General features: G+C 38.8%; 2 protein-coding genes across 2 annotated transcripts in view; one reads left to right on the top strand and one right to left on the bottom strand.

Annotated features, from left to right (window-relative positions):
- The window catches only part of KHDRBS2 (KH RNA binding domain containing, signal transduction associated 2), a 735,331-nt gene that overhangs the window by 15,609 nt on the left and 702,531 nt on the right, over positions 1-17,191 (bottom strand). The gene's annotated exons all lie outside the window — the stretch shown is intronic.
- Positions 6,582-17,191, top strand: part of PRIM2 (DNA primase subunit 2) — a 109,128-nt gene continuing 98,518 nt past the window's right edge. Inside the window, exons 1-2 of the mRNA XM_064650295.1 lie at positions 6,582-6,836; positions 14,163-14,385. Coding sequence (XP_064506365.1) covers positions 14,354-14,385 — 32 coding nt within the window. The 5' untranslated portion in view covers positions 6,582-6,836; positions 14,163-14,353. The remainder of the gene's footprint in view (positions 6,837-14,162; positions 14,386-17,191) is intronic.

The following is a 17,191-nucleotide window of genomic DNA, read 5'->3' as shown; positions in this document are numbered from 1 at the left end:
TATCTTTATTTTTGGAAGCATTAGTTCTCCACATTACAAATCTTCCGTGCTAATTGGTGTCTTTTCAGACACTTGCTGCTGGGAAGCAGTTTAAATGTGGACTGCCACATTATGAGCTGTTATCCCAGATACCTCTGTAACTATATTTGCAAAATTTAACAGAATCTGTTCTAAAAAAACGAACTCCACTAAATGTTCTCTTCACATAAACACCAATAAAACTGTCGAGTATAAACAGGGATGCCAAAAAGGGTGCTCTCAAGACTGAAGCCGGATATTTCGCATTAGAGCAATCAGAAAACTCTCAGGCATAATTGTCAAGAAAACCATCACAAAGATAATAGATGAACTTACTTTGAAATCTGTAGAATTTTCCTTTAATTCACACTGAAATAAACTGAGTGTAGATATTAATAGAAAATAAATAATTTAATAATAAGTTAATAAATATACAGTCCTGAGAGTAGTGATGAGTCTTTCTATGCCTACATAGTTATTTCTGTTGTTCTTAAGGTATTGTGTACTATACCTTAAAATGCTATAGGCTTGTTTTAAATAACTGATGAAAAGAGTAAGAAATACAAGTTATTTGATTAAAGAAGTTGATTCTTACATCCCAGTGCCTACTTTATAATGCTGGGGTTTTGTACATTTGCCTTCAAGTAACTGCAGATTTCTTAGGAATTTTTGTGTTTGTGTTTATACAACATGAGGAGTTTGGAGGGAAATTTATGTATATTGAAGTTCATGTATATGTTTAATAAAAAATGAATTTTCATAAGGAAATAATTTGCTGTGGGAATGCATTAATTGAGGTAAGATGTCCTTTGGTCAAACCTTCTCTCTGCCCAAGTAATTTGAATCATGTTTTTATCAATATCCTGGAAGGACACACTGGGGGGATAGAAGATATGAGTTAAATCAATCAGAAGAGGAATGTGAACTAGATTTCAGTTTTCCAAATTATAACTCTAAGTACTGGGCAAGTAAGCATAAAGAACTGCCAAGATGCTGCCTTGTGCTTTATATGAGGTTGGAAGCTCACCAGATGATGACTGCAAGGGCACATGGTGCTTACTGTCCTTGTCTTACTGTCCTTGAAGGCAGACAGCTCATATAGCGTGATGAAAAGAGTGGGCTGTGGTATGAGAGCTTAACTCTTCACCCTTTGCACCCTTGTACTGTGTAAGTTTTTAGCGCATTTTCTGTTTCTTTATCACCTGATTGGCATTTGCCTCCTGACTATATCACCATATTCTGTATAAAGGGGCCATGCCCGTCACTGCCCCTTGGCTTCTAATTTGCCCTTGCTGTGCCTGCTGCCACTGAAGCTGGCAGAGTTTCAGCCATGCAGGGCTAGTTAAGGACCATCAACATCCCATAGAATAGGGCAGACGGGTAGAGTTTCGCATCACAGACCTCATCTTGACCCAAAACACAAAGCATAGCTGGTGCTGTGATGGGACAGTACCCTTTATGTCCTCCACTGGGTAGAAGCCAGGGGCAGGGTCCCCTGAGGCCAGGAAGGTCTATTATCCAACAAAGGTTTTGGGTGACAGAGCTCATGCCTGCTGCAGTCAGCTATATAACTTAAACTTTCCATGGAAAATAGACACTGATAAAATTAATGTCAACTAAAATGTTCCTGAAAAGAGGATGAAATTACTGCATAACTGTTCACTGGGAGGCCCAGTAACTGCAGCTTGCCTTGCACAAGGGTGTTGTCTATAGCTCCTGTCAGCAAAGGGTTTGACTTTCTCTGCCAGCAACTCTGTTGAAATTGATACAGCTCACACTTCACTTCCTAGCAGCACAATGAATCACTGAGCTGCTTCTAAATAAGCAGGCCATAGCTTCAGAGGAGGCTGTAACTAATATGTGGAAAACCACCAATGACTGACTTGTAAAAATAATGTGGGCTGAAAAAGTAATCCCTACTCTGATATCAGTTGGGTTAGAAATTGTATTTAGACAAGCATATGGTTATTTTTCTAGATTAGAGATGAGATTTCTTTATTTTGAGAACGTGGGGGTTTGTAAACAAGAGTATCAGCAGATCCAGATTCCAAGTCTATTCCTCTTAACGGTATTGTTCTTTTGTGGATACACTGTGCTTCTTAACTGTTCCTAAGTCCACAGGAGCACAGCACCCAGATGATATTGCTTATCTCCACTACTGGCGCATTCACTCTTGTAAATTCTGCTGTCAGAAAGTGGAAAGAACCTGTTTTTGACTCAGGCTGTATTCTGAGACCCCATTGTTACACTAAACTCCCATCTTATGACACAGCATGCAAGAAGTATCTGTCCTATGGGGATCTGGTGATAAAATAAAAGCCTTGTGTTTGTTCCCCCCTCCATTCCATACACTCTTGCTCCCAGAGTGTACTGAGGGTTTTGGTTTTCTTACTGGATTGCTTTTCAAGCTTTCCTCCTCCTAATTAAACTCATTAAGTGTCGCTGTTGAGTTGTTGTGACGGTCAAGAAAGACACAAGCAGTCTAGTTAAGAGCAGAATACACGTCTGACTTTATTATTCTCATTTCCTTTTTATATCCTTTCTTAGCAGCAAATAGCAACCTTATTTAGGCAAGCAAGCAACAGCATTTTTATTGGCTACCTTCTATGCTTGAGACACTTGGCAATGTTCAAGACTATTCTGTGGTTCCCACATCCTGGACTTAATTACTTTACAGTTTCTCTTTGTTCCTTCTTTAGGGCTGCATACATGACTTCTTTATCTCAAGGATACACTTGAAAGTTTGCCAGGTCGATATCTTCATCCAAGGAGGGTAGGGAGCCAACAGACCAGCTGTGCACCCCCATAATTAAGTGCCAGTGTTGGTTTGGAAAGTCTGAACAGTAGGGATAACTAATCTACCTTCAGGTTTGCCTTTCAGAGCTTTGCTGCAGTACAGCCTTTCGTAGTAAAGCAAAGACATATTAAGCTCCATAAATAAAATCTCAAAAATCTATTCTTCAGGAAAGACTTTTAAATGGGCAACTTAACAAATGTTATACTGAATATCTCCTCACCCCTGAAAGAAGAAAAAGAAATGAAATGTACTATCCAAATGGCAAAGGTCAAGAGCCCAATATATCTCTTTGTCATTTTATGATGTTTTAAAAAGGTGACTGGTAGATTAAAGAGTGTATTTTTATTGTAGCGTGGCAGGAGAAAATTAAAAAATTAAAAAATATCTATTAAATGTTCTTCCTAGCTTAATTAAGACACATATAATGAAGCACTTCATTTGGCTGGCTTTTATAGCCAATGGCAATGGTAAGTCTTTTAAAAGAGAGTAAAAGAGAATCATAGAATATGCCCTGTTGGAAGGGACATCATCAAGTCCAACTCCTGGCCTGCACAGGACCATCCCCAAGAGTCTCACCATGTGCCTTAGAGTGTCATCCAAACATTTCTTGAACTCTGTCAGTCTTGGTGGTATGACCACTTCCCTGGGGAGCCTGTTCTACTGCCCAACCACCTAGTGAAGAATCTTTTTCTAATATCCAACCTAAACCTCTGCTGGCGCAATTTCAGGCCATTCCCTCGGGTCCTGTCACTGGTCACCACAGAGAAGAAATGTTGTGTGGGGAGATGCTGTGGCACAAAGAGTATTGATTATCTTGAAATTTCATGTGTAGAATATAGAAAAGATTTTTTTTGGTTGTTATGTTAGACTTAGAACTTGGTTATTTTATCTTGCAGTCACAATAATTTTCTGCTGTTTATTTTCATGTCTGTATACTGATATTTGATAACTTCAGGTTATATCAATCTTCCTTGGTAACCTCCTTGTGTTTCCAAAGTGCATATTCTTGTTCATCACTTAGACACCACCCACTAAATGTAATAATTAACAATACTAACTGTCTTTTCACAATCATTAGATGTAAAGAAGGCTCTTTGACATCTGAAATGAGATACTTACATCACTTTAAAGACCAGTAAATGCATTAGAAATAGTTTAAGGAAGTAAGGGCAGATTGTGGCATGCCTGTAAAGAAAAAAAATCAATTATTTGCATTTATATGATAGATTAAAACAAAGACATTATTGTGCAGGCAGTGGAATTAGGAAAGCGGTGTAGGTAAGCTTAACTTGGATGGGATTGTTCAAATCAGTTAGGAAAGTTTGATTTTCAGTATAACAAAACAGAAGGAAAAATACAAAATCTGAAAATCTCTTTTTTAACATTAACTCTTGCTTTGACTCTTGCTTCTGATAAAAGGTTTAAAACAGAGTTTATGTATTTGGTTAAAGAAGATTCAGATTATCAAATGTAAATATCAATTGGAAAAAGACCAAAAAGATTACAGAAATGCACAAAGGTATTACAAGCATTCCAGTACAGTTATTTCATTGGCAATCTCCTTTTTATTATGTTTCATAGTGTCAGTGAATGAAGGTTTTGTTATAGCCTCCCTAATGTTTAAGTAAACTGAGGACTGGTAAAAATGAGGGTTGTGTGAGACAGTCTTTGCCTTACTTAAACATTATGAGGATTATAACACAATGTTCAATCATTTACTTTAGGATTTTCTTCTCTGCCATATGCTAGAGAAGTAAAGACCATAATTTTAATGATCTGAGAGGCTGTGTTTTACACCTCTTTATGGAGAAGCTTAAATTATGTCAGGAAAAAAAAACAAAACAACCTTTATTCAGTGGGCTGATAAACACCACTAATTCCAAGGGAGGTCAGTGGAAGCTAAGCAGGGACCTTGCCTCCGAGGAGATGTCTGCTATCCGTGTTTTTCAGCCCTTGACCCAGATTTATCCCCTCCTGCCCAAAACGTGGACACCTAACCCGGGTACTCTTTGTACAGGTGTCAGGAAAAGACAGACGTATGGGAGAAGAGCAATTCCCGAAATATTCAGAATTGTTCTGTGGGTCTGCTTACTGCCCCCATTGATTACAGGATTACAGTATGGCTGAGCAACCTGTGCCAGCACTCACTCACCCTCACAGTGAAATACTGTTTCCTGGTGCATCCTGAAGGGACCTCCTTTTTTTCAGTTTGTGCCCACAATTCCTCTGGTTCCATCACTTGTCACTCCTGAAAAGAACCTGGCTCTGTCCTCCCTTCGGGTATTTATATGCATTTGTAAGATCCTCCTGAGCCTTTTCTTATCCAGGCTGAACAGTCCCAACTCGCCCAGTCTTTCCTCACATGAAAGATGCTCCAGTCCCTCGATCATTTTCAAGGCCCTATGCTGGTCTCTCTCCAGTATGTCCATCTCTCTCATGTACTGGGTAGCCCAGAATAGAGACAGTACTTCAGGTGTGGCCCCACTAGTGCCAAGTAGAGGGGAAGGATTACCCCCCTCTACCTACTGGCAGCATTCCTCCTAATGCAGATCAGGATAATGGGAGCCACTTTTATGGCATGGACATACTGCTGGCTCATGATCAACTTCATGTCCACTAGGACACCCAGGTTCTTTTTTCAAAGCAGCTTCCCAGATGGGTGACCCCAGCAGGTACTGGTGTCTGGGGTTGTTCTTCCCCAGGTGCAGGACTTTGCACTTGCCTTTTTTGAACTTCATGAGGTTCCAGTCAGCCCATTTCTTATAAGAAAGCCATAAGAAACAGTGAAATAAAATAAATTTCTTAAAAAATAATTCAGATAATGAAAGATCTATACAGGAAGGATGTATTTGTTCTATTTATATTTCCCTAGGACAGAGCACCTATGCCTACATCATTCCTGATAGACATTTATCTTGGTTTTAATAAGCTCTAGAAATAAAAACTTGGCAAGTTTCCCCAGGCAATTCTTTAGTCTGAGAAGGTTTTTCCTGATGTCTACCCTGAAATTTTCCTTGCTGTGATCATTGCTTTTCCTCTGTGATGGTTTTTGAAAATTGTCAAGTTCCAACCCTTCCCTTCCAGTCTTCCCTTTATTAAGCTAAACAACACCACTTTACTATATATTTTTAATGTTGGATCTTTGATTATACTTGTTACGCTCTCCAATTTTTCTGTATCCTTCTTAAATATGATGACCAGCTGCAAAAACATATTTATGGCCTCACTTGTGGTCTGGGCTTTTGGTGATGATGGCTCTTACTGAAATTCCAACCCTAACCTCCTCCCAAAAAAACCCACAAAAGAAACTGAAATACCTTGAGCTGAACAGGCTGGGAAAGACTCATTGTGCTCACCAAATTCTGTGAAACTTCATTCAACTTCATCATAACAATGCAAAAGACAGAGACCTGGGGTTTGATATGGAGTAGAAAATCTGAGCTTGCTTCCTAAATTTCTGAAATAATGTCTCACCTGTGGTGGTGCATCCCCCCTCCTTCCTGGGCCGCCCTGCAACTTATGAATTCTTGTTAGGCCTCAGCCTTGATTAATGGGCTTAACCTTGGGCAGTTAAAGTCCTCTTGCGCTTATCAGAAACACTGTCTGTTCCCAGGAACTTCTGTTGCCTTAGAAACTTCTGTTTTCTAACAAATAGCCTTGGAACATTATTTTGTCTGAATCATAGCCCAAGTGGAACAATATTATTGTTACTGAGGAAAATTCAGTAATTACCATCTTGGATGGGAATTGTGTCCAGGATGGAGAGTGACAGATGACTAAAGCCAAAGCTTTTGTGACCCTATAAACTGTGGTCCTAAGTGAGGGCTGCAGCATCTCCCTGTGTGTGGGATGCCTCTCCGAGCTCGCCAACTCTTAAGATACTTGGAGGAATGTTGCTGAAAGCTGATGATGAGGCCTGGATTGATACCCATCCCCAACTCCTTGAGGCTCAACCCTTACCCGCTGAGAAATGCCAAGTCATTTGATGTGTTTCACCAAACTTGAGGAGAATTTTTAACAGGTACCTGTGTAAATACTGTGTTTGCATGTGTTAACTGATTTAAATGCCCTTTAGCAAGTGTAGTGTGAATGTTGTAGTCTCAGATCTATAGTTAAGTTACTGCTGTGCTTGTAGTAAATCCTATTGTATCATTTCTTAAGTGTTAAATTAGTCAATGATTAAGGGCTGTTAAGCCCTTTAGATATAACCTGTTGACCAAGTCTGAGGCGAAGTCTGGACTCAGCTGCACCTTGGCTCCATCAGGAATTTAGAAAGTAAGGAGTCCACTTTGAGCCTTGTGACTTTGTGAGAGAATCCCCCTCACTCCTTTGCACCCTTACCCTTTTTTGTCCCTGGTCTCCATGTAAATAATTCTGGATGGATTCTAATCTGATTTCCCTTTGTGTGCTTCATCTATGTAGGAAGTAATAGAGTGAAACTTGCCACCAACCTTTAAGTCGTGCTTTTGCCAATTTATATTAAACCTCTTTTGCTAATACCTCTGATGGTGATCCTTTAAGTCATCTAAACCACTTATTCATGACAGTTAACTGTGATTTAAAGCTGTGTCTATGTAATGCTGTTTCTTTGCAGTCCATCTGCAGAGAATTTAGTATGTACACTGCATAAAAGCAAGGGTGGGCATCTATTTTAAATTTGTCATTTTGACTACCTCTGTACTCAGCAGAAAGAGAGAGGACTTCTGGGGGGTGACTCATCTTGGGATAATATAAGTATCAAAAATATACTGGAGATCTTTTGCTTTCTGAGACTCTCTCTCTGCAGTAACCACTGAGGCAGCCAAATAAATTATCTTAAATTAGACACTTAAACTTTAGATGGTTTAATTAGGTGAGAGAAAATAATTAGCAACAATATTCTGTTGTGGAAATTCTCATTACTACTGCAAAAAAAAATACTACTTCAAAAGATGACCTCATGAAATATTATCCTGCTGACTGCTTTGTCCAGTGTAACAGAACAAAAATGCTTGTAAAAACAAAATAGGCAGGGTTGCGGGCAATCGACTCTGAAGTGAACTATCTACTATGAAATGAACAAATGTTGCAACTGATGACCTGTGGTGAATCTGCTGAAAATGCCAAGGGTTAAATCACTGCAATATGAGCAAACTAGGTGGTAGGAATTAGCTAGTTTTGCACAGATTAAAAACAGCATGTTGAAAAGGATTTGCTTCAGTTGGGTATCTGCAGCACAGATCTAGAAATGTGTAATTTCTCCCAGCTTCCATAATTATCACGAGTGTTTTATAAAATACATGACCCGTGGATTTGATTGCTCGATAATACTGAGGTTAAGAGTCCAGCAGGTTTCTGAAATAAGTGTACATCAGTTGTTATGGTTCTTATTTTGAGTTAGTTTGTTTGGGCATGTGTAGCTCCACCAACACTCATGACACTGGTGATGTGACTGGGTAGGTCCTGAATAGTGCCTGGGCCAAGCAGCCTTCCTCTCTGTTTTAATTTAGAATTATATACCTCACTGTGCCAGTGAATCCTTGAGCTGCTAACAATCCTGTCACACCAGTACCTGTACTATTTATTTTCCATGTCTCTGTACAGACTCACAGCTGGTTTTTGACAGTCTAAGCAGAGGCTGTGCAGCTGTGGTGTCAGAGTTGGCCTATGGGTTCTGGTGCACAGACTGATAAAGCCCTGGTGATGAGGGAGCTTGCAGCAGGGTACAGAGGCTTCACTAAACTGCATATACATTACTGAGGTGATAGGAGAGAGTGAAATTGGAAAGGGCATAAGATGCCATTCTTCAGGGAATGAACCAGCTACAAAGTCAAGTTGAGAAGAAACTGTCCTTATGTATCAGTTCTTCCATGACTACTTATCTTGTGGTTTCTGTGGAAATTTCCTTTTCAGCATCTGGAACTGATCACTGTCAAAACCAGATTGCATTAAGTAGATGCTTGGGCTGCTCCTGTATTTGCAGCTCCTGCACTTTGTACAGATGCATATATCTGTGTAAAAAGACAACACACATGTGCTCTGCATTGTCCTGATGTTAGTGAGCAGGCAGGGGTAGAAAGTGATTGTAAAAGATGGAACAATGCCTGCTGATGTTTTTCACCAAATTGTTCAATATTTCACTTATCAACATTACAGATGGAAAACAATCTAATCTTACTTCATTTGTAGAAAGATGGTGATGTTTGCAATGAAAGAATATTGGCACTTTAATCCACTGTCCCAGTTATGGGGTAGTGTACAGTGGTCCTCTCACTTTAGATTTATATTTTCTACTTTAATATCTTTATATTTCTTCCAGTGCCAAGGCTCTTTGTCTAGTGACTGGTTATCAGTCACCTTAGCATCAGTAGGAGTTATTTTTTATTTTTCCTATTTATTATGTTGACTTTCCTTTTAGAGCTCCTCTCTTTTGCATTTGAAAAATATACAAAACTGATTTCTCTCCTAACACATCACATAGCTCAAACTTTTTTTGAAACAAAAATGTCAAGAGGACGTGTTTCGGCACTTAGAAAAAGGACCCAGTCATTAAACGCTTTCCTTCGTGGGTGAATTTGTAGGAGTTAAAGTTACTACCTTCAAGATAGAATAACTACGGTGATGCAAAAATGATGCCTATGAGAAGCCACTGACCAAGTGGATCAAGTGGATCAAGTTAGCCCTGGCTCACATCCAGGAAACTCCCTTGTTTCTCAGTCAGAGAGTTTCAGAACCATTTGATCCTCTTTATTTGGATGTGAAATCTCACTTTCCTCTTTGCCTCCCTACAATCAGGAGATACTATTTATTATTTTCCTATCAATATAACAGAAATGCAGGAAATACCTTAAAGAAAATCAGGATAGGCTTTTGCTATGAGCCCTGGAAAATTCCAGGCTAGAACATACGGGTCACAGAATCACAGAATATGCTGTGTTGGAAGGGAACCACAAGGATCACTGAGTCCAACCCTTAGCCCTACAAATTTTTGTAGACTTTACAATTTGCTTGAGCACTGCCTTCAGATTAGCAAAATCTGCACTATTCTGAGATAGCTGGGATGTCTTGGATGAAACTGCTAAATAGATGTGGATAAGCAAATTAAGAGGATAAACTGTTCAGAAGTTCTATAGAACCGAATTCTGATAGTCATAATTCTTAAGGACCTTACAAAAAAATACCTTCTGTGTAGCAAGCCAGCATGAGAACGAGAAAGGCCTGAGGAATATCTAGATGACCTTGTATTGTTTTCTCTAAGCTGTGATTTACTGCCCAGGGACAAGCTGAGCTCTCCAGTTTGCAATTCACCTTTCGGGGGTGTGAAAAATGGGTAACTTGAAACTCCAAGGTCTGTGTGTGTGTGATGTCTGGTTGGGACAGGCCAGCCTGTGAGAGTGATTGATGTGTGACTTGCAGCTGTGTTCTGCTTTGATTTGCCTAACCACTCCCAGTGGGAAGTGAGTGATATAAAACCCCTGGATCATGGGGAATAAAGTGATTTCTGTCCATCAAGGCAGAAGTCCGTGAATCATTCTGTCACACTTCTGTAAGACGTACAAGAGAACTGAGAAAGAAGTATCATGACAATGTGCTAGGAGTTTGCAAGATAGGTACTGTATCAGCTCCCAGCATTGTCCCCATTCCGTGCAATATTTTGTGATGAAGACAGGAACCCACTATTTGAGTGGTAAATAGTGTCCACACAGTTGACCTCTGCTAGCTGTGTTTGCAGACTATTGCTAATGCAACAGCAGCAGAAGAATTTTCTGTTTGAGTTGTCAGCTGGTAATGGTAAATTCCAAGTAATATGAGTAGATAAACATCTTGGAGATGATAAACATTCAACATCTCTGAAAATTGATAGCTAAGTAGAAGAAAGAGACGCAGATGTATGTTCACCGGAGGCAAGACAACTGAAATTATCTGTCACTTTTGATAGCCACTACCTGGGAATCAATGTCCAGGCTATGCACAGCACATGCACTATGATCTTCAGGCACTGAGGAAGAAAAGGAGGACCTAGGAAACACCAATGGGGAAGAGGGTGAGGCTGTGTGTGAAATAGAGAAGAGGATTGCAGGCATGCTAGGGGAAAGAAAAAATGATGATCCATAAAAATGCAAATTGTATATATTTTCCTAAGCATAGAATAAGTGCTGTACTTCTAATGCCATAGAGAGTGTAGGAATTATTCCAGGTCCCTGATACTTCAGGGAGATCTTTTTCCAGTGACCTGTTCCTGCAGACTGAGTGGGTCATTCTCCATTCCCATCTGAAAAAAAGCTACTCAGAAATCCAGCTTTCTACACCACTGCAGGCACTGCTAGCTTTATATTTACACAGAGCTGGAAGGAATAGTTTTGAAACATCTGTGTGGAGTAATAGGGGCAGAGAGGAAAGGATAGCATGTCTGGTTATCTTTTCCCTTCTGTTTTTACTTTATTTAAATTCTCTAGTTGATCTAAAACTCCAGAAATATAAATACTTGTGTTATAAATACCAGTGTTATAAAACCTATAACAAATACAAGACACTATCTTGTAAGGTTTTGCTCTCCTGAAATTTTGGGCTACTTATCTACAATTCTAATTGCAAGGAATAAGCCAAAAATGGAGAAAAGAAACTGGTCAACCAGGTCATGTTTTAATATGAACTGGAACTGTTTTAGGTATCATACTAAAGGCAAAAGTTTAGCCTGAATATGTGAATGTTGCCTCAAAATGTTCTTCCAGTTGACAGTCAAAGGCTTTTTCTCTTTTAAATAAGACTCCCAGTGCTTGATAGATTTTTTTCATAAATTTCAATCCTGACTTTTTTTGTGGCTCATGTAGTACTGTTACCATCCTGTTCTCTGTGTCTGTTGTCCAAAATTGTAATAGCTTGTCTGTACTACTTCTTTTGTTTTAAATGTTTGTTTTCATGAATCCTATGTAAAAAACCCAAAAAATCCTTCATTGTGTTTCTAAACTGTCAGGAATTATTAAAGTGCAAAGAAATGAAAAAATGTGAATGACTCACAATCAATTTATTCTTTGGGTTTTTTCTTTCAGTCTTGGCAATAAAATTAAGTAACAAATATCCCCTGTAATGCTTTGAGGTTCTTGCTGCAATATGTGAAGAACATTTCACTGGAAGTAACTTTTTATTAGTATAGTAACAGAGATAAAAATGATGGATTTTTAAAACCTTAGTTTTATAAGATCTGCTTTAAATTCAGTACATAGTTTGACAATATTCTCTAAAGATATTGAAATGCCCTTTTCCTTAAAATAATGTAGGTTAGAACTTCAATGTTTGGAATGTTGATGAAGCAAGCCTTGTAATACAACCTGCTAATTAAAATAACACCAACTAGGAACCAATCCTGTGCCTCTTACGCTTCTACCGCTGTAAACGTGTGGAATAAGAAATAGCAATACTTTGCCTCCCAGGGTCAGGATGTAGGTGTTTTTATAATATTAGTCACAGAACTGATGGCATATCAAACTATTTTTGGTGCATTTTGAGCTATTTATGCCACACAATCCTTCAGACATGCTGGTTTATGTGTGTATATTGAATTGCTTCTATAAGAGTATGGCTCTTGCACAGCACTGCAATACTAACAACAATAAGAAGAAAGAAAGATAATTTGCTGCCTTTATACAAATGGTCTCAGCCAAAGATTTATCCAGCACGCATAAAGTCTAATTTATTTTTTTTTTAAATAAGCCAGTTCCAGATAGTTGAAGAAATCTGAGTAACTCAGCCCTAGTCAGGATTGTGTAGGAAGCACAGATGGACTCCAGACACTGACTCACTCTCCAATTACCACTACCCAGATTTTTTTCCAACAGGCTCTTTTCTGCCAATAAATCTTCCAGCTTTCCATAAGTACTGTCAGGCTGAGATCACGTCGATGTAGACATAAATACTAAATCTGTGTCCACGCCCATAAGGAGGAAAGTAAGACAAGAAATTTGGAACTAACTAGCACCAATAAAAGCAAAAGCACAATGGGGAAACATACACACAACTTAGGAACTTCTTTGTGCAGATCACAGTGGAAATATTCTGTCTCTGTGTTTACCAGGCTGCCCTCTGTAAGTCTTCTCTATTTCCGTTGCAAGCAGGGGGGGAAAGAATTTATACTAAGAGAAGCTACCCTTACTTAAAAGCAACAAGACAATAAAATTTGACTTTGTAAGATGTTACAGCTAAACTGCATTGAACCCCCCCCTACGTTTTGATAAATATATTAAAGGAAACCATAGTCTCTACTAGCCCCAGTCTTGCTACTGTATGTGAATAAATAATTATTGATCTTGTTTGCAATATCCTGATGCAAATTTCAGATATGTAATATGTTCCACATTCTTGTGACCACAGCATGTGGGCTTTACTAAGTTTTGGCACAACCAGATCTCCCTTTTACTTCAAGCTTACACCAAAAAAATTTGGATTTGAGTTTAACTGAAAGATCCCAAGATCTACTTTTTCCTAAACCAGGTACATTAGACTAATTTTAATTGTAGGGGTCCATACAGTGGATTAATTCTATGACCTGTCATATATAGGAAGTTTAAATATATTTCCTTCTGGCTATAAAGTCTAATAAAAAAAAAAAACAAAGCAGAAAAACGAAATTGTAGAGCCTATTCTATTTTTTTTCTAATTGTGTGGCCAGTCTCTTTCTGTAGACCAAGAGTAAGCACCTTACGGTCAATCCATCATCAGTAGAGCATGATTTAAAACAGACAGTTGTCACTGATGGAAAATGATTAGACAATCACAAAAAGAACATAGAAATTGTAGAATTGAATTTTCAGAGCTGTCTAATTTTTAAGTATTTTTATAGATATTCAAAGATACCAGCCAGTTGTCTTCCCAGACCTATGCATGGAAAAGACAATATCCCAAAGTAAAAATGTGGCTGACAAACAGGCTAGTAGAGAGTCTCAACAACAAAAGCAAATTGATATAAAAATTCTGTTGGTCAGCCAGGCATTTTTTTCAGTCTTTTTGAAGATCAAAAATGTCAGAAAGAATGAGTTCTTTTGCTGCTAGTGAAAACTCCTCAATATTTGGGGTATTACACTTGAACTTTGAAGAGTCTGTCATAGCAACCTTAAAAAAGGAAGTTAATGAGTCCAACTTTAGTTTACTGAGGGAGACAGCAACCTTATGAGTGAATGCAGATATTTTTATACCAGGTTCTGAGAAAAATGCTCAATTAAAAACACTGAAGTAAAACACTACGAAGAAGGATAAATGCAATTATAACTTTTAATTCTCTAAAGTGTCATTACCTCCTCCCTCTTCTTTTTACATATCACATCACTGAATTTTCAGAAAAGCTCTTTTTCTGATGTGTTCCTTTGAATTTCAGTACTGTCAGGAGACTGCACCGGAAAGGTGCTGCTGTTCCCTACTTGGCCTATGCCTACATTTGGAGGAGCAGAGGGCTGGAAGGTGGGAGCTTTGCTTCTCTTCCTGGGACACTGAACTCCTTGGATGGTAAGGCTGAGGTGGAGCCATGATAAAGAAGAGAGTCTAGATTGTTTCACCTGTGACTGCTGAATGGGAAGTGCCTGGAGATGCAGAATAAGCAGGTTAGTAAGTGTGATGCTGGTGAAAAGAAATGTGGGAAGAAATAGGACTGGCTGTGGGGAGGGCACGAAGTGAACTATGGTGACATTATTCAGGACACCAGGCTGGTTGGTGATGGGGTTACTACTATCACTCCAACTACTGCATTACTGCTGCCTACAAGTGAGGAAAACCTGCACATATTTGGAACTGGGGAATCTCTGCAGACAGTGACACAAGTGCTACCTATGCAGAAGACAGAGAGCAGGAAGGAAATACAGGGACACATGCGCACACACATCTATGACAACCCACACAGATGGGACCGGAGTGGAAATGAACATTATGAGTTCCTGGGGCCCAGAAGCTGTCAGAGTGGACTGAGTTGTTCTAAGTGAACAGGAATGGCAGATGAAGTGATTTAGGAGGTAGGGATGGCAGTGTAACCAGCATACTGCTGAGGACACCTGTGACTGTCTCTCCCTTTTTGAGACTGCCTACTCTGTACTCCTCTCCTACAGCTTTGACTTTCTCATTGCCCTGTGTAGAATTTTCAGGCTGCCATGGTATTCAAAGAAAAACCAAGATTTTCACAGGCCTCTAGATAAATTAACACTCTTGGTTATTCCCTGAGTGTATCATCTCTTCCCTTCTGCAAGGTAATGAGATCAGTCAGCGTTGGATGGGAACACAGAGGCTGTTATACCTAATACATAAATATATTTAGTTTACAGTAAGAAGGTGGCTCAAGAATTGGCTAGTATGTTATTAACCATCTTTGTCTCATATATCTTGCTGAGGCAACTTCCAATTAATTTGGAATTTTTCGTACACAGGGAATGTAGATGTTACCTCTTATGCTGGTATCTATTCCTAATGGGGAAGAGGACCTAGGGAGACATTTTTCCCCTAATTTGCAAAAATACTTAAGTTTCCACTTCTAAGCATCACTTATATTTGAAAAAGACCAAAAAACCCAAACAAACTTGAGGTAAACAAAGGGAAAACAAATCAGCTACCTACCCATCTAAATTTAGGCAGGCTAGATGTCCTTTCCGAGGCCAGCAGGATACCTACCTCTTTTCAAGTATTCCATGGGAAACTATTCCCTTTAAAGAAGAGCTAAAAGGTAGGTGTAGGCTTAGTGTCTAGATTAGGCAGACTGGATCCCACCCTGATGTTTATTTTGGAGGTTTTCACTTGTAATGGTGTAAGCGCTCAGAGAAGTCTAACAAAGAGATTTATTAGCAACTGGAAGGCAGTTGGCTACTTACTTATTAGGATGGAATTTTGCAGACTGTTTTACGCAGTGACTGGGTATTTGAACACTCAGTGTGTGTCAGGATGAACAGGACATTTTTTCATGCTCAAGTCATAGGCTTAAAACAGGAGATCTGCCAAAAAATGGCCAAGTTTGTATTATACAATACCCCTAATTAAAGGCCAAAAGGGCTGAACAAAATCCTTCAATTGCAGTGGTTGGATTTCTTTTAACGGAGAAAGAATAATATTTAAAAATTTTCAGACAATAAGACATTTTCCTTACAAAAATACTTTAAACAGAATAATTTTTTGCATTATTCTGAATGCTGACAAATAATTCCTCATATGATTAAAAAAATTCTAGATACATAGCTATGTCTAGTTTTTATGTTGGATAGCAATACTTTTGGAGTTAATGAAATCTTTCGATCACCTACAGATTACTTGATAAGAAAACATCCTATTCTTTAATGCTATACAGGTAGAAATTTAATCATTCTCAGGATAGTATTAGAAATGTAATAAATTTTAAATGTTATATTTAACAAAAGCATTTACTTCTTGTAAATTAGTTTAGTGGTAATAATTTCCAAGAAAAGAAAACATCAGTACCCCTACAGATAGAGAGACTGAAAATTTTTTTGTGTTTCAGAAACTCCTAATTTAAATATGATAAAAATAGACATAGTAGGAAAAAGAAGGAGATCCTTATGCAGCAGACTAAATTAAGTCTGCAAATGAATTCTACTTTATTAGTCTTGATTCTTGATAGTTCAAACCTTCCCCTGTCCGTCTGAAGACGATGGAGCAGTGGCTGAGCTCAAGCTGTATTTACACTGACTGGCCAGGATGTTTGTGTTAACTGTCTGATTGCTGCTGCTCCACACACCAAAGAGGCCAAGTTGTGCTTTTCTTTCCCATGAATCTCCCTCTCTTTTCTTTGCTAAGACTCTAATTTCTCAAATTTGTGAGTACATCTTATTTTTGATGCTTCAAGCTCTCTCTTTAACATTGATTTGATGCTCAAAAACTATCAGAGAAAGATTACCAAGAGAAAAAAACACCAGGTCACTTCCCTCCTCCCTGCCCTGAGCCCCACCATGGCAGGCAAAATTATTTCATGCACATGGAGCATTTTGTAATGGAGTACAAGAGTGACATCCTTTTGGAGAAGCCTAGTGCAGGGAAATGGCAGATTTTGCCTCGATATGTACACTGAAAAATTATGCTAAGGGATCAAAAATGATATATAGCAGGAGAAGGATGCAGTGAGCATATTTGCTACAGCAGCCTGAACATACTGAAGAAGATGCATGCAGTGAGGGGTAGAGGTGGATGATAGATCTGCCTGTCAGGATAAATATAAGAAGGTTGGGAAGATATATCTAGATTTTCTCTGCCTCTGCACTAGGGTCTTGGACAGTGGATTTGGGAAATAAATCCAGGATTCAAAAGCCCTGAGTAAGTGGAGCCAGAGAGATTTAGAGTGTCACAAGGGATGTGACTATTGTTACTCCCCACTTAAATAAATTAACACTGAGAGTGTATTCCACCTAAAGTAGCCCC

This window comes from Pseudopipra pipra, chromosome 3 (assembly GCF_036250125.1).
Source record: "Pseudopipra pipra isolate bDixPip1 chromosome 3, bDixPip1.hap1, whole genome shotgun sequence".
In the NCBI taxonomy this organism is placed as follows: domain Eukaryota; kingdom Metazoa; phylum Chordata; class Aves; order Passeriformes; family Pipridae; genus Pseudopipra; species Pseudopipra pipra.
This window is presented reverse-complemented; position numbering and strand designations above follow the sequence as displayed.